Source organism: Candoia aspera, chromosome 3, assembly GCF_035149785.1.
Source record: "Candoia aspera isolate rCanAsp1 chromosome 3, rCanAsp1.hap2, whole genome shotgun sequence".
NCBI classification, from domain to species: Eukaryota; Metazoa; Chordata; class Lepidosauria; order Squamata; family Boidae; genus Candoia; species Candoia aspera.
In genome coordinates, this window is record NC_086155.1 from 187,388,699 (window position 1) to 187,406,650 (window position 17,952).

Sequence of the window (17,952 nt, forward strand, 5' to 3'; positions counted from 1 at the left end):
TTTCTGTGCTTCATATAACATTGCCTAACCCCAAAAAGAATAGCATGACAGCTGTGGATAGTATTTTGTTTCCCATTTAGCAGAAACCAGAGATTATATGGTTTTTGCCATTATATCCAGACCAGCAAGCTATGGTTTTCTTTACATTTGCAATCCAAAACAGAAGTCCAAACCATGATCTGATTATGGCTTGCAAGTCCAGTTTGGAGAATGAGCAAAAATCATAGTTTAGCAGTTCAGATCTAACCTTGTAATGCAATTTGTGCTTATCATCAACTAACTGGATCTGAAAGTACATATTCAAGGAGAAGAAAGATAAGAGATTCGTGAGTTCATAGCAAGAGAGCAGATTTTCGGGGTATGCACGTCACTGAGTGGCTCTGGAAGGACTCAGGGTGAACATAAGATGTATGCCGAGGAAATGGTCAGGCTGTCAGTGGGAAAACACTTGGAAACAGAAGTGCTCTTTCCCTCTTTGAATTCAGATAATGTGTGGATGATCCAGAAGACACCCTGACTCAACTATTTTCTGGATCCAGCACAGTTATCTAGATAATAGGATACACAGTATCCAAACTGATTCACAGAATAATTGACATAGGGGCTATGATAGTGAATTTTGCCATGATAGAGAGCAGCTATTGCAGACGGACCAGAACCTCTGAAGAATGTTTGGCAGAAGCTCCAGCAAGTATAGTCTGTTACTTTTATTGTCCCATTTTGGCAATAATAAATTAATTCTTACTACTATGCCATTAAAGGTGATTACAAAAGACATTAAGTTTCCATGGGCCAATTTGGATGGATTTAAGCCTGTGTAGTTCAGATAGGAATGTAACTTGTTGAATAATTGTAATACCAAGTGTTTCTCAGAGATAGCTAGCTAGCTAGATAAGTAGATAGGTAGATAGATGGATGGATGGATGGATGGATGGATGGATGGATGGATGATAACCTACTAAGGCCCAGTCTATGTATGACATAGAAAAATAATCATAAGCTCTTTCCTTTTAGTTCAGATAGGAGGCAGAACCGGAGAGCACTGTGGATGTTTGACCCACTCCCTCTGAATGATATCATGGTTTAATGTTATACTTGCCCCTAGTTTTTTGTTTATCCTGCTGAATGAAAAAAAGACTCCTATTACATTTGATATCTGGCATGCATGCATGCATGCATGCATGCATTTGTCAAATTTATATAGCCACCCGTCTCACAAGAAGTGACTCTGGGTAGGGTACAACAATCAAATAAAACAACAGATATATAAAACAATCATTATAAAAATATAAAACAATCATTATTAAAAATTAAAAGATTATTAAAAATTAAAATATACAAACCACTAGGCACAGAGAGAATGTATCAACCATAATAGTGGAGCCATCTTAGACTATAACTGGTTCCCTGTTGTTCTAATGAAGGTTTTTGCTACAACTTACATGATTTTCTGTATATAGAAAACTGATGGGTCAAATTAATAAAAATATATTCAAATAATATTTTCTGCAGTTATCCAAACAATCTTGCATTAAGCAGGCTATTCAGTCCTTCCCCCAGAATTTCTCTTCACCAATCTATATACCTATATGAAGTTTTCTGCATTAATTACCCATCACAAAACTACAATAGTAAAGCTAAAAAAGATAAAACATCTGTTTCGCATCAGAGTTTCTTTTTTCAAGGCATTCCAGGATTTTCTTATTGTAAAAGGACATTCATAAAATAAGAGCTAGTGTGATTTAAATCTTTACATCTGGTTCAAATATCACTGTGAAAAAAGAGTCTTTGTAGCTCCTATTTCTGCTTTTTGTCATATTTTGAGCAATGTGCTTAACAGAAAACAAGCAAACAGTTTTGAAGGAGGCCTGTTTGCATGGGCTGGTGGAGCCGTAACTACTGCAAAATGGCCTTCAGAAAGACCCATTGCTTTGTGCAGTGAAAAAAGTCTCTCCAGTATCACATATGTACAAATAAAATGCATTGTATAAATATTTAAATGTGTAAGACCACATCAGAAAATGACTGACTGACTTGAACTATAGGGAGCCTTAAAGAAATACTCCGAGTTGGAAACAACAGGATTGTATAAGTAAAGCCATATGTTGCTTAGCAAGATGTTCCAGTCAGGTACATTCTATGAATAGTTAGACCTGATTTATATGCAGGGGTGGCAATGTTCAAATGACCCACAGAGGATATGCCTCTGTAATTGTTGTTGCAATTTCCTTGTTTCCTCTCATCTCTGGAGTTTTTGCCACCATCTTCTGATGTGGTGGGTGAGTCTCTAGCCTAGAGTGTCCTTGATTAAAAGCTTACCTTATGTTTACATTAGGGTGCATTAGCTATTGAGGTGGGCTCTGAACTACATATTAATGTTAATTGGTAACAATATGTTTCTTCAGCGGGTTCTCCTCTACCACATACTGAAAATTAGCTTCCCACTAGTAGGTATTTTTTGATGTTCAGCATTCACAATTAACACATTATTCTGCCAGACAAAATCAAGACCACCACCATTAATTGAACTCCTCACATTTCCTAACTAAGTATGAGAAACAACTAATTTTGTACATGTTGTGGATAAGAGCTGACATACGAAGCATAAAGTAATTTGGCCTTACACCTTTAGGTCAAGAGTTCAAGATTAACAGAAGCCTCTGTCAGAATTTGTTTCCCAAAAGGTGAACTGATTTTATTCTTAAATAATGATGGAAGTTTTAACAATAGATTAGACATTACAGGTATTACCAGACTCTGTGCTTTATGATCCCAGGTCATCCATTCAAATCCCAAGATGATCGAACTTTTTTTTTCTTTTAAAAGCAGCGATTTCCTTCTGTAAGCAACTGTTTTTATAGTCTTATGTTTGCAAGTCTTTGAATATTTGGTTGGGAGGAAGTTTTATTCAACTTAATAGGAGTACCTTTCTGAGTTTCTATAGGATTTTCATAGTTAAAGTGGAAAAAGTATTGTGAAACATAAGGGGCAGAGTCCAGATAATTCTCTTTTACATGACATGTATTTAATATTAATATATGTGATAAGTTCTCCCATTATATTTGGATACAATAAGATATATTTCAATGTTTAAGGGGAATCATTTATGGTAGAAAATTATTATAGAAATCTTGAAAGTTTGGATTCTTTTGCCAATGAAATGTTGGCCCAGTAAAATCTTTTCCTCTTCAAATTTATGTAGCATGAATAGTAGTAGATGTTATGTAGGCCAATACATAGTTCTTCAGATTTAAAAAATGCTTTAAGGAAGACCGCTTTATAAATTGGTAATAAGTAAATCTACCACATACCATGCTGTGGCTAATGGTAATCAGAGATGTACCATTAGAGAATGCCAAAACAAAATATGTTCTTATGTGGCACCAGGAGTGACAGTGTTGCTTTCGTCAGTTGTTATTAAACATTTTAATTAAATTATAATGGTTATAATTTATAACATTATAAATGCATCAAATCCCCTTGAACTTAGCTCTGCCCCAGTTATCTTGAACCCAATTTCTAACTTCTACAGTTGAGTGGGATTAAGTGTGGCTAGGTATCTACATATACATTTAAAAGGGGAGAGGAAATAAGCAGGGGCTATATAAATGGCCTCTGTGGAAAGGATGCAAGACATCAATCCTGCCAAGAAGATGTTAAGAGAATATAAGAATGCAGTATTTTTTAACAGATAGCATAAAATGGAGTGTATGCATTGGAGCATGTGGTCACCATAGAAACCAAGTTCTGCTTTGGGATGTTCAGATAACCTGCAGGGAAGATGTATTTACCTACATACATCATCATGGTTGATTTTGCATAACTTTCAAAAATAATGGATTACACACTTTGTACACCTAAGACCTGAGAATGTAGCTCTTTGTATTGGTCTAAATGAAGTGTTGACAACTACATCTTCTAAAGTGCATTCTTTAGAAACCTGATGGCCAAGAAAGAGTTGGCTGGCTGAGAATTCTGAACGTCTTCCTTACTTTTATATGCTTCCATGAGTTCTACGGCAATTGCTGAGAGAACCATGAATAACTAAACAACAAGGGAAGAACTTAAGCACTAGTGTGGGAGAAGATTCTACAGAAGAAGAAAAAATCACTCAGTAATAACTCCAGCTGTGAAACTGACAACCATCACAGGAATATAACCAAAGAGAATGGAAATATGAAAATGGGACTGAATAAAGAAAATCAGTTGAACTCCTGTAGGCTTCGATAGAAGAAGTAGGCAATGTAATATATTACCTATTGGATAAGGGATACAGAGAATTGGCAATTAGCTTCAAATTGATGGAGTGAGAAAATATAAAGGTCAAAATGTAAAGGAAAAATGTCTTGAAGTTCTCATTGTAACATTGCCACTTACTCTTCTGCTTTCAAACCACTCTTGTAACACAATGTATTATAGGGATTAATAAACCCTTGAGACTTTGATAATTTATACAGACTGTCAAATAAGGCAATTGTTCATACTGTATGGAAAGATGCCCAATATACTTGTTGCTCTAGCCTGATCTCTTAAAAGCAGTAGCGAAGCGAAATACAAATGATTGAAGACAGACAGGGAACAGTTAAATGGGGTTTAAAGCTAGGTATTTTCTCTAACTTAAATGTCAGAAATGTATGATGTGCATTAAATGTTACCCTTTGGATCTGCAGCATTGTTCATTTTTCACCTTCATGCCTTGCTCTGTATGCATCTTGAGGAGAATGGTGTTCCCAGATATAGAAGCATTTCTGAATAATTGACTATACATAAATTTGCCCTCAAGCACAAAGGAAGACTTCATTGTTTCAGAGTTGTTCATGCAATTAAATATGATATTTGCTGCTGAGCCATTTTAAAAGAAAAATAGTGATTTTTCTCCCAAAAAGTATTTGGTTACATGGTAGCCTTGCAATAGAAGAAAATATCAACCAGCCCTTACATAAGTTTGGAATGGTAACTACTTTATTACCATCAAAAGGTTATTGCGTCATTTTATTTTCTATTTGTACACAGCCTGGTACAAAACAAATCTGAATGTTTTGTATTTGCGTGAGCATTCTGAAATCTGTGAATGAATACTACAGTAATGTTTAAGCCCAGTTCAGAAAGCTTGAGATCCATTTCAAACAAAATTAAATTTGAGTTTGGCATTAAATTGGTAGGGTATGTTTGGGTCAGTGAATTTGGTCAGTGAACAAATGCAAACTTTACTATATCTTTTTTTATTAGTTCAAAAAATTATCTAAAATGTATTTTGTTTTCTAAAATGTTAAATCTCAAATAGGAACTTCACTAATACTGGCAGTGTTAGTGTAACTATGGACCATGGATAGAGTTTGTTCACATTTGTATAATATATATCAAATATTTTAAAAATTGCAATTCCCTTGTTTTGTTGTTTGTCTATGGTTTGCAGTTCAAAATGTATAAATGAATATAAATTTCGGGACCCATAAATGATTCTGCCATTTTTTGTTATGAAGAAAAAATGCTTTGTAGGAAAGCTTGTGACAGAGAAGGCCTTTGGTATAGAACCTTTCACCACTGGCAGGTAGTTGCCAAACATCTTGGAATTAATCTGAAGCTTGTTTGATTTTTCTATTCTTTTTCTTTCAGAATCAGTGCCCTGAGGCAGAAGAGCTAGTCTTTAGCCATTTTGTAATCTGTAATGACACGCAGGAGACACTGCGGTTTGGCCAGGTAGACACTGATGAAAATGTTTTGTTGGAGAGTCTTCACAGTCACCAGTACAGCTGGCGCTCTCACAAGTCCCCACAGGTATGTCAGAGAAGGCCATACAAGTGCAACAGTTGTTAAAAGTAGGAAGTGTTGAAATAATTCAATTTAGTTTTCTCGGGGTAGGGGTTGTTCATGCATTCTGCTATCTTTAGCTTTCCAGATTTCAGCTGAAGGTCCATGCTTAAACTGCAAGACAGAAGAGATAAACAGAAAGGATGAGCAAACCCAGAAATGTTTATATTTCATTCAAGTTTGGAGCTGTACAGCAGTGTTTCTCAACCTTGGGAACTTTAAGATGTTGGACTTCAACTCCCAGAATTCCCCAGACAGTATTTTGGGAGTTAAAGTCCACACATCTTAAAGCTGCCAAGGCTGAGAAACATTGCTGTATACTCACACACTTTCCAGTTAAAAATGAAGAAGAACTTCAGGCTTCTGTATTTAAGAACAGCAATAATTTATTGGGCTTGAGAGAAAACAATCATCTTCAGATTTTGGGATGTTAATCCTACCAATGTGGGCACAAAGCTTCTGTTGACATAAGACAATACATTTGAAAACGGCAGTCCAAAAGCTGAGCAATGAACCATAAATTGGGATTTTGGAGAAGGATATCCTCCATGATAACTGCTTGTTGCATTCTCAAATATACTGACAATAGAATCTCAACTTCACCACTCTTAGGGAATTCATAGAGATCCATATTCATCAACATCTAATGATTTTGATGAGACTTTTTCCTCTCTGCCTACTGTATATATACTTAAGCTGCTTTCACAGAGTGGGAGTATATGCCTGGTGCATGCACACACAGAACTGCAGTGAAGAAGCTCATGTTGGTTTAACAAAGCAAACAGCCCACATGTGTCTTTCATGATTAGTTCCTTCGTAAAAGCTTCTTTGGTCAATTTGATAATGAGAAGAGATTCTAATGGTAATGAAAAGAGATTCTAAAAAATCAAACATTTCTAGGATTTATTTTTATCTTCATGCTTTAGACAAAAATAACAAATGTGTAAATAGGAAGATCACTGCAGTATGCTGTTTGCTGTTGAACAAAAGCAAGAAAGGGATTGGGCTGTGGAAAATTAGATTACGGCTGTAGAATTTTGAGGTCATGGCTGGAAAGAGCAGTCTGGCGATTGAAGGACAATTTCATATTACTTGACTGCTGCTGTTCCTGCTGATTTTCCAGAATAATCTGGGCTGGGCACTCTATTGAAAAAAGGCTTGGCAGCACAATATGTTGTGCACAGTCATCACTAGTACTTGGGGAAAAAATCAGTGAGAAAAGAAGATAATTCTGGGAGAACAATTATCTTTAATTTTTAGTTCTTCCTTAGTAAGAAATTATACGTGTTCTGTATGTTGAATGCAAGTTCATGAGTGGCTAAGGTCAATCACAGAAACCTGCACTCAGTATGCATTTACTGTGGAATAACTACACTGACTTCACTTGTTAACTTAGCAAAAGGAGAAGAGCTTTACAATTTCCCTGCCTATAGATTACTCATTGCAGAAAGCAATTTAAGGACCTTTTTTTTTTGGCAGGTTATGGCCAGTATAATTGATAACTCTATATTTTTCTCGGTGGGTTTTGCTTCTGTGGAAGCAGCACTTTCACATTCATCTTTCTCCTTTGAAATAGCCTTGTTTTTATAGCTGTTTCTCTCTCATTCTAAACTGCAGTAAGAAACAGAGCCAATCATGATCAAGAGTTTTTAACCCTTTTTTCTGAACACAATAGTCTCGGTGAAAATCATTTATTTTCTACTCACCTTTCTGCCAACATTTAGGATTGCAGGAAGTAAGACTGCCCAACTGACTACAGAATGTTATTTGGATTTAAAAAAAACAAACTGGAAGTACAATTTCAGTCTTCCACAAGCAGGGAAACACAAACAAACATGAATGGGCACTGTTAAACTATCCTTGTCTGGAAGCATCACTGAATATTCAGAGATTACTGAATATTATTTTAGGGTTTTGTTACTTTTGTTATGTGTGTGACTGTGAGATTACCACTTAACAATAATAAAAGTTAACAACACAAGTTAGAGATCTAAAATAAAACAATAGAAGATTTCAGAGGTAAAATAATAAAGGAACAGAGGACATTTTAAAGTATATAAAGCAGGACCAACTTTGTTAAAGATTCTTGCTAAACAAAGTAATTCCAAGGGAGAAACTGTACTGTTTTCCTGAGTTTTCCAGAGGGCATTCCTAACTTTGGAATGGATCCTCCTATTCCTGCAGCTATACTTTAAACTTACCTCTCCAGGGGGAGAGTTCTGTCTTCTCTCCCAGGCATAGAGGGCAGGGGGTGGCATGGATCCAGCTGGAAGTCGTAAGAGCCAATCTTATATAACTTCTTTCCTGGGGAGCATCCTCCCTACGATACTCCCATGTTTAAACAGGATGGGCCCCTTCCTAGCACCCATTTGGTTGAGGCCAGAGCAGAGCAGAAGCATGGGAAATGCTGTGAAGGCCTGCATTCTAGCCATGAATGAGTGGTACAGCTCTACTGCCATGCAAGAAACATCCTGGATCCAGCCTAGTGTTTCTCCCAATATCCACAAAAGATCTAGCCAGGTCTAGAAGCCAACAAAAGCCTAGAAGCAATATTTGTAGTTCTACTTCCTCTTTTCTCAAATAAGGAGATTGGGAGTGATGCAAGATCTCATCATGTACCAACACAAGTGACAGACAGTAGCATAGAGGAGACATCCACATCTCCTCCAGGGCACCGGTGGTTAAGATGCAAGCGTCCAAATATGCAAAACCTGAAAAGGTACCAGCTGATGGCTGGCTGGGGAATTCTGGGAGCTGAAGTCCACATATCTTAAAGTTGCCAAGGTTGAGAAACACTGCCATAGAAGAAGCTTGATTCTGGAAGCAGATGAAGGGTGTTACTTCCCATGAGATATTGGGGGCCAAGACTATTTTATGCAGGGTAAACCAATAAAACCAATCCAAATCTCCCTCTCTCCAAGAAGCAGAAGGTGAAATATAGGAGCAATCATTACTCTAAGGGCCAGGCTTCTTAGAATAACTAGAGGTAGCACAAAAGCCTGGGTCATTCTTCTCTGACTTGAGTTATTTCAAGCTCTCCTCTCTTCTTGGCCCTCTTGTCCCCGAAATAATACTTCAGGGAGCACTTCTCTTAGAAAAATGGCCAAGGTAAATAAGGACAACAGTGCTCCCAAGGAAAAACTGTAAGCTTCTAACGAGAGGCTCTTTTTTGTCTTAATCGTTCAGAAATCCCTTCTAACTATGACAGAATGAAAGAATGGGGATTTTCTTAGGAGAAGCAGAGGCTCCTAATATTAAGAACGGGGATTTTCTAAGGAGAAGCAGAAGCTCCTAATGTTAAGACATGACTATGGCTTGCTTGATATCAGTTGGATTTCTTCCTGTAGGAAAGAAAGGTTTTAGTGTTGGACACCAATCCAGTTTCATGAGGACTGGTTCTGGTGCTGGAACTTGTCTGTGTTTTTGGTGGGCAGCAGCATCCTGAAATGGCAACAGCAGCCTCCAGAGCTGCCAGGAATGGTCTATGGTGTTATACCCTAAATCTGTGTTTTGTTGTTGTTTTTGTGGATTTTAGGCCAGTTTTGTTGTTCAAGATATTGTAATTTTGTTTTTATTTTTGCTCAGAGTTGCATTTTTGGGAGTTATTTTAGTCAATCCTAAAATTTTATTTATTTATTGATTGATTGTTTTTCTGTGCTTCCAGATTCCAAAACTTCCAGCATTTTACAATGCACAAAATAAAATCTTATCAAATAAGTACCTAATATTAATAAAACCACCAAAACTATCAGCCCAGTGTGACTTCTATTATCCAAACAAAAATCCTTAAAATGTCATGATTGAAACTCTTTGTATTTAACCACTTTCCCGAACGCCGGTATCATATTTAGATCTCTGGAGGCAGACCATTCCAGAAGGATGGAGTCATAACTGACACTCATTGTCTTCTCCCCCACTCTCCCCAAACCTTACATCCCTACCATGGGTGAATGGACCAGATAGGTTGGTTTCACTTGAAAGAGGTGGTCCTGAAGATACAGGAACCAAGTTATAAAGAGAGTTTAAAACCAGCACTTGGAAACTTACTGGAAGTCAATGCAGTGCCCACAAAAATTGGTCTTTGTGGGCTGAAGTGTTTTTCCTTTGCCAGGAGGCAGGCCGTTGCACCTTGCATCAATTGCAGCTTCTGGGTAGTTTTCAAAGGCAACCTCATGGAGAGCTCATTGAAGTAATTTCCTCTAGAGGGGATAAGGGCATGAGTTACTGATGCCAAGGCCTTCTACTCCAGGTATAGTCACAGCTTTTGCAGCAGCCAAAACTAGGCAAAGAACCCCATGGCCACTGCCTCCGCAGTATGTTTTTTTAAGTCATGATTTGTGAATTGCAATTCCATGATATATGCTGTCATAAATCTGGTATAAGTTACAATGGTAATACCTTGTTTAGTTTCTTTTGAAAGAGAATTGGACACATTCATTGAAGATACGAGTCTGTCAATAGCTACAGATCAGGACAAGTACCGCAAGTGGAATCATGGGGTTCAGGCTACAGAATGCCAGTCACATGGCTGCATTTTGCCTTCAGATTCTACCTGGAAAAACCTAAATGTCCACTGTGCATACCAGTATTTGAGATGGGTCTTTAGATGAAGCTAGCAGAATCTTCCTGTGTTCATATAGGCAACCGCTTCTCAAACAATTTACAATCTGGGAATATAATTTATTATTCATGCTGAGCTCTATATTGCTTTATTAGTAATTCTGTTACTGTGAGGTTTATAGTATCCTTAGAGTTAAAAAGTAGATACACATTTTATTAATAAATACTATTTTGAGGAATATATAAGCCAGCAGGTGAGGAGATATCTATATCATCTGTATCGGTATTTTGAAAAAGTAGTTTGGAAAAACGTCAAATAGCTTGATACCTTGTGGATTGGATAAGCAAAGTTCTTTTTTTTTAAAACCCTGCCTTAGTCTTTCAATGGGCAGTTGCTTGTAAGTACGCATGATTAATACAAATTCATTAGGACTTCAGCGTGGGCATATTACGTTGTGGTATATTCCAAACCGTTTCAGTGCTGGACTTATTCTTGAGGAAGTCATTATCAGAATAGTGCCCAACCGTGGACAAGCTATGCAAGTGTCAGATTAATGGAATGTGGGATGACTTCATCGTTTTGAAGCTATTTCATTCCTCATGATAATTCTCATCTTGCCAAGTTAGTGAATTTTAAGAACTCTGAGAGCAGATTGTAAGATAAATGTGAAATATGAAATAATCCATACTTCGGAGTCAGAAATTTTCCTCTAGGCATTAGTTCATATTTGACTTGTTTAACTCACACTTGGGGATAAAATGAGTTAGGATCAGGTCTCAAATACCACGCTCCCTTATTGGGAAGGAAAACCTGCAGCTCGTATTTCCAGTTACAGAGGCACTAAGCAGCAGCGATTGCCATAAAATACTTTACTTAACCTTTGCAAAAATGTTTTTTTAAGTATGGCAAAGCAGTTCTTTCAGTGAAAATGAATAGTTTTCAAAGGGTTGAATTTCATTAACATTTGTATCATTTAAAGACTTAATTGTTATTTTGCTGATTACAGTTGAGAAGACATATTGTAATTGCCCATTTAAAGTGCATAATAAAAATAAATGAAAAGAGGCCTAAAATTCCTTTGGTTTTACCTCAGTGGTATACAGCTAGAACCTCAAAACATATTTGTTTCAGATGTAAATTTGTTAAAAGAACTGAACTATGGGATTTAAAAGTAAACCCTTTATTTAATAGCTACTTAAAAACAGCAATAAATGGAAGATAGAATTTTAGATTCCCTTATTTTGGAAAACTGCTGAAAATCTCAGTGAGTACATACGGTTAAAAAAGAATTTGTCCGAATTATTCTTTTCCCTTTATTCTCTTCATTCTGTCTAAATGTCTCACTGCATTTTGTTCAACTGTACTTCTTTAGCAGATAATATATCTAGTACACTTCTTTCAAGATTTGAGACCCTCATTTGTTCAGATGTCCTTGATATCATTTGAATTCAAGGTGTTTCTTGAGCAGTGTTTCTCTTTTTTTATATAAGAATTTTATTAAGTTTCAAGCAAAGATAAAAGCTACAGAAAAAACAAAAGCCTATAAAGAAAAAAAAAGAAAAAAACTAAACAAGTGTAGAAGCACAAGAGAAAATTTTTCAAAATTACAAAAAGAGGTGACTTCCGAATTTTAAAGCAAGGATACACAACAGTTTTCCATAATCCCTTACTGTATATTAAACCAAAATCACATTATTTCTATAAACCATTCCATTGGTACATTATAAAAATCACCAAATACAGTTGATCCGTCCCCTTATATTAAAAGATATACACACGCACACACACACACATACACACACCTCCTAATCAACTTCCCCTCAAAGATAACATTTAATTATTTCCTTCCTACTACTATTCGATACATTCCTGTCTAATAAAGATCAAACTAAAAAACATGTAAATTGTCTGCCATTGCACTTAATAATACAACAATTTTAATAATCCTAATCACAATAAACCCAAAACCAGACATTTATTATTTTTTTATTATGCCTTAATAACCTTAATCCAAATTGTTAAAGATAAATGAAATCAGGCAAACCCTAAAAGCAATCCAGATAAATATTCTTAAACCCTTATCCCACTTTAAAATAAACCACAGCATTTACAATGCACACAGAGCTTTTTTTTTTTTTTTTTTAAATCGAACAACCCAACTGCCCCCCTCAAAAACTCCAACTTCTCTTCAGGAGACCTCCCATACACAATAACCCCTTCTTTTCCATGGCGTTCCATCAGAAGATCAATATCACTTATGGCTTGCAACTCGATCCCTCCCTTTAATTTCTTCAACTCGTCTATCTGATCTTCATCCAGCATTTCAACAGAAGTCCCAATCTCACTCTTAGAACACACATTTCTGTCGCTGTTAAATTCCTCAGTTTTATCCACAACATCCCCTACCAGATGACACATTTCAGACCTCATGTTTTCCACAATGTCCTGAATGCCTTGCATAACAACTTGGTAGGAATCAGAAAGAATCTGTTTAAAATCTTGTTGGAAGTCAGGGAAAGTCTGTTTAGAATCCTCCATGTCTCAAGCAGTAGATTATGACATCCCCCAGGAGCTTTACCAGTGAAAGCTGAAGAGATGAAAGAATTCCGAAATATGTTTACAGAAGGGAAAGTGAGATATGTAGACAGTTCCCCAGGGAAAGTAGAAGCAGAAAACTGAAAGTTCAAAACAGCCAATTCAACATGTAGGAAAATGCTAATACCTTCAAATTTAGTACAAAAATAATAACAGGGAGACAATTATTTACTCTCAATCCTCCTTAATATTTGGATGTAAAACAAAGTCCAAAACTTTAAAAAAAAGTTGTTGTTTTTTAAATTGATCCCAAAAATAATGATAAGCACCAAGAGAACCCGCTTCTCCTTGCTGTAGAAAGCCTCTCTTAAGGTACACATACTTAAAAGAAATATAAATTGGGTGATTTAGAAATGGGGTGGCCGGTCTTAGTGTCCCTTTACGGCCACAACGTGGCTTGGAAATGGTGACGTCCCAGCCTCCCAGATACTCTTACCAGTCAAACGTGAACGCTGTTTGTGATCTTCTGGCTGCAAGCAGCCATCCAGAGGACAGATGGGGTGAGTCCAGGTGTTTTCTTTTTTCCAGAAAAACACTCCTGGGCTTCAGGAAAAACCTGCCTGAGCCCGAAAAAACTGCCGCGTTGTCAGTTCTGCTCACTGAGCCCGCAGGCACAGCTGTTCAGTCTGCCATGTCCCCACTGGAAGTCTCTTGAGCAGTGTTTCTAAACCTTGGCAACTTGAAGATATGTGGACTTCAACTCCCTTGTTATCCTCATGCTTGCTAGGGAATTCTGGGAGTTGAAGTCCACACATCTTCAACTTGCCAAGGTTAAGAAACACCATTCTTGAGTATATGATTCTGCTCAGTTTCACACTTAGGGAACTGGTGCCTTAAACTACAAAGTACAACTTAACAATGGCTTCTTGACCTCTTGAAATTGTAACACTGTGAAGAGCAAGTAAGCCAGAGTGCCATTTGTTTGGAAGAAGAAAATGAATTATGCCAACCTTTTCTATCCTGATATCCTCGAGATACATTGGAGTGTACCACCCAGAATTCTGCATCACTGCATCGAACACTCATATTGGCTGGGAATTCTTGGGGATTGAGATCCAACACATCTGGAGTAAGCAGAGTATGAACTGTGTGATATAGTCAGTAACTTTTGTGTACAGACCTCTGCAAAAATTCTCTTAAGTATGGCTGTTTTATTGGAAAGAGGTGCTGTCCTAAATGCTTTTCCCTCTCAGTTTTATTGCAATTTATACTACAGTGGTGCTTAAAAGTTTGTGAACCATTTTGAATTTTCAATATTTCTGCATAAATACTGTAGGACCTAAAATGCAATCTGTTCTCCACACAAGTCCTAAAACTAGATAAAGAAACCCCAATTAAACAAATGAGTCCAAAACATTTTACTTGTTCATTATTTATTGCGGAAAATGATCCAAATTCAGACGGATTCACAAACTTTTAAGCATCACTGTATCTATTGCTTTTATCAAGGATCTCATACTTTTTGTTGTAAACACAGTATTAATCAAATTACTGCTAGCTTTGAACCTCTTTTATTCATTTTCTCCATTCTGTGGATCCAAGATTGCCTTTTTCTTCTCATGCTTTATTTTATCATTCTACTACCAGAATTTTTAGTTTAACAGCAACATATGGCATGGATTCCTAATTTGGTGCTATTAGTTTGCCTCCTTTTTTGAAGCATTTCGAATCTCTATGTGTTCCTTTCTCATTAGAACTCACATGCTTTCTGGATTGCAAAATTAGCTTTCATTAATGATATAAATGATTCCCAATAGCAGTCCATAAACAATTTTGTTCAAAATTAAATACAGTAGTTTAGAATAGAAATATCAAAGATAATTCAAATTAAATTAATAGGGGTAAACTGTAGTGGGTTCTATAACCAAGGCCAAAAATAAGGTGCAAGTCAAACGTTTGTGACTTAATTTGTCTCCCAGTTTGGCAAGTTGATCATAAATATTTACACCTGATTTTTTTTACCTGCAAAGCAAAAGTAAAAACTTTTTCACAGTGCACTAGCATAGCAATTGGTGATCCAGTCTAAAAATGTTATTTTCTGATGTAGTGTATGGCAGCCTGACAGCAGTTTAAGATGTTCTGTGAATTATCTACATTAATTATCCCACTCTTCTGGAATAATGCTACAAAGGACCAGAGAGGTAGTACTATGAATCTTAATGTTTGGAGGTTTGGACTTCTTACCTGCGAATTTCTAGCTAAACAAACAACCCCCTTTTAAAGAGAAAACACATGAATTATACAATTTTTCCTGATTATTAAAATACGATGTAATTGGGTTACCTCTTCCAATTTATGTTAAAAGGATTAATGCAAGGAAGAAGTTCATGGCTGTTGACGTTGAGAATCACAGCAATATTGAGCAGATGTTTGGAATAATACCATTAATCTTTTTTTCTTCCTCTCTGCTTGTGCCTTCTGTCATTCTGCTTGCTGTACTTTTGTCTTTTTTATCAAGCTATTTATTTTTCCTTGTCCACTGATAAATTCATTTTCAAAGCCAATTCCTTTTTCTTGAATTTCATGAATTCTCCTAGTTTCATACAGTCTACTTTTTCACTAGCATTTAGGTTTTCTTTTAACTTTTACAATTAATGGAAGTCATCTGACCAAACCCCATTCTTTTCTTCTTAATCTATTCTGGTTTTAAGTCTCTTGTAAAGGACTGTGTTACTTCAGAATTCTGGATGCTGTCAAACATAGCTATCAGGCTGATGTGTAACACTCTTCCATAATTTATTTCTTTTGCTCATTCATTATGGCTTAGTCTTATGTGCAGATTAGGTCCCTGTGGCTTGTTCAAATAATGATTAGAAATTCTGGCATTGCCATGTTATATAGGTGGTAGACAGTTTAATGGTTCACTTCTAAGTGGACTCAGCATGAACAGGCAGAAATCAGTAATAATTCAGAACTTCTTCTGGGAAGCACTCTCTGTTGACTGCTTTGGAATGTTTCTTTATGTTTACTCATAAAGCATAAAACTTAAAAAAATGATAATAGTGTAGGGAAAAAAAACAGGAACACTACATCAGCATTTAAAAATAAAATAGTAGCCAAACCCAGTCCTCCAAAAAAGCCCTAATTTATATTAAAATATTATAGAGCAGGCCATGAATACAAAACCTTTCAAATATTACCTAATGGCATCAGGAAGGGGCTGGCTAAATTCCACGCTTTCCCGTACTGAGAGGAGGGAAGCAAATGAAACATATTCAGAAGCAGTAACTTAATTGTACAGGGTTAATATGAGGCTTACTTGAGCTTGCTCAGGTTCTAAAGTCTGAAATCAATGCAATCTGCACAGCAACCAACATCTCTACATAGCTGCAGTAAAAGGGGAAGAGGGACCATGCATGTCCAATGCTTCCAGTGGTACAGGTTAATCCCACAATAGCTTAATATGATTGCATGTGGCCACGAAACTACCATTTAACATGATGCCCACATGTGGCCAAAAAATCATAGCATAAGCCAATGCCCCAAACTGGGATGTAAATGTGAAGATAATACGAATTGTCTTCCCAATGCAGAGCCACAGTGGCAGCCAACTGCAACTTTCCTGGGGAGCCAGATGCAAATAATTTTTCTGATGCAAAGTTATTATTAAGGCAACTTTTTGTAATGGAATGCCTGCAGGTTGAAAACAGACAGCAGATTAATTGGTGATACTCAGTTAATAAGCTAGCTGTTTATACAAGGTGGGAAAGGTTATTATCTAACATAAATAGTCTACCTTTTTCTCTCTGAAGTCTTATTCCTTGTATTTGGTTTCAGCCACAGCAGTTCTGTTTCTCTATTTGGTGTCTAATATTTAAATATCAAAGTTGTTTCAGATAATTACTTTTTCCCTGAGGGTACCCACTATCTTGTATATTTGCATTAGTAGTCAAGGCGCTACTCCTGTCATTCAAACGCCACCCACTGTATTGGACATGTTTGTTTTACATGCAGTTTTGTGCTGAAGGGACCAAACATTGCTAGCAGGCTACTGGGTTGCAACATCTTAGCCGTTTGCTATTGCGCCTCCTTTTTAAAGGTCAGTGTCATCCTTCACTGGATGGAAAGCATAATTTCAGAATGTTCAGTCCATTAGCCTTGATTCATTGTCCTCAATCTGTGAGTAACGGGGTCGTTATCTCCTTCTCGAGGCCTTGATTTTTATTTGTGTTTTTAGTATTCACAGCACATCAACTTGGTAACCTTCTTTGGGCTGGAGGGAGGGATATCATCATAAATAACTATATGGCTGGCCGTTTCCCTCATGTAAAAAGTTAGCCTCTAATAAAATAGGCTAGCATGCTTAGAAATTCTCTTTTCAAAACTGGAAGTTTATTTACTTTATAGAATATAAAACACATGATTATCAAGACGTATGATGTCCTCGAATGCTAGATTACGTGGGTCATGCGGCTTGTTTATTTTTCCAATGAAAGGTAATAGACATTTTCAGTTCTCATAATGAGAACCTTTTCAGCAATAAAATTTGTTTCTTGCCATAAGGTTAACTGGTTATTATGGGTCATCAGTTAACATGTTTATTGTTTGTTTCTGGTTTGTTTGTTTTTTATTCATTTCAGCTGCTACATATTTGTATTGAAGGTTGGGGAAACTGGCGGTGGTCTGAGCCGTTTAGTGTAGATAATGCAGGAATATTTATCAGAACTATTCAGTATAAGGGAAGGACAGCCTCACTTATTATCAAGATCCAGCAGCTCAGCGGAATACAAAAACAAGTAAGTAAAAAGAAGGTTTGCATGCAATACATGGACAGTCTTTTCCCCTCACATTGTCTAAGGATGCTGTTAACCATTCTTACACTTGGTAATACCATAATAGCAACCGACGCGTTAATGCTTTCAGGTCAAGTGTAATCGTGAAGCATCTTTCTCTCTCTTGCCACCCTTTTCCTCCTTCTGTGGAAGGTCTAACAGAGGCATTAGGTCCGAAAATAAGAATTGTAGGAAACAATAGAAAATCTGTCA

The 17,952-nt window shown here is 36.7% G+C and overlaps 1 protein-coding gene across 3 annotated transcripts in view; it reads left to right on the plus strand.

Annotated features, from left to right (window-relative positions):
- The window catches only part of VPS13B (vacuolar protein sorting 13 homolog B), a 385,119-nt gene that overhangs the window by 320,339 nt on the left and 46,828 nt on the right, over positions 1-17,952 (plus strand). For all 3 annotated transcript variants that reach the window (XM_063299549.1, XM_063299547.1, XM_063299548.1), the window contains exons 43-44: positions 5,617-5,778; positions 17,548-17,703. In XM_063299549.1, the coding sequence (XP_063155619.1) occupies positions 5,617-5,778; positions 17,548-17,703 (318 nt within the window). The remainder of the gene's footprint in view (positions 1-5,616; positions 5,779-17,547; positions 17,704-17,952) is intronic.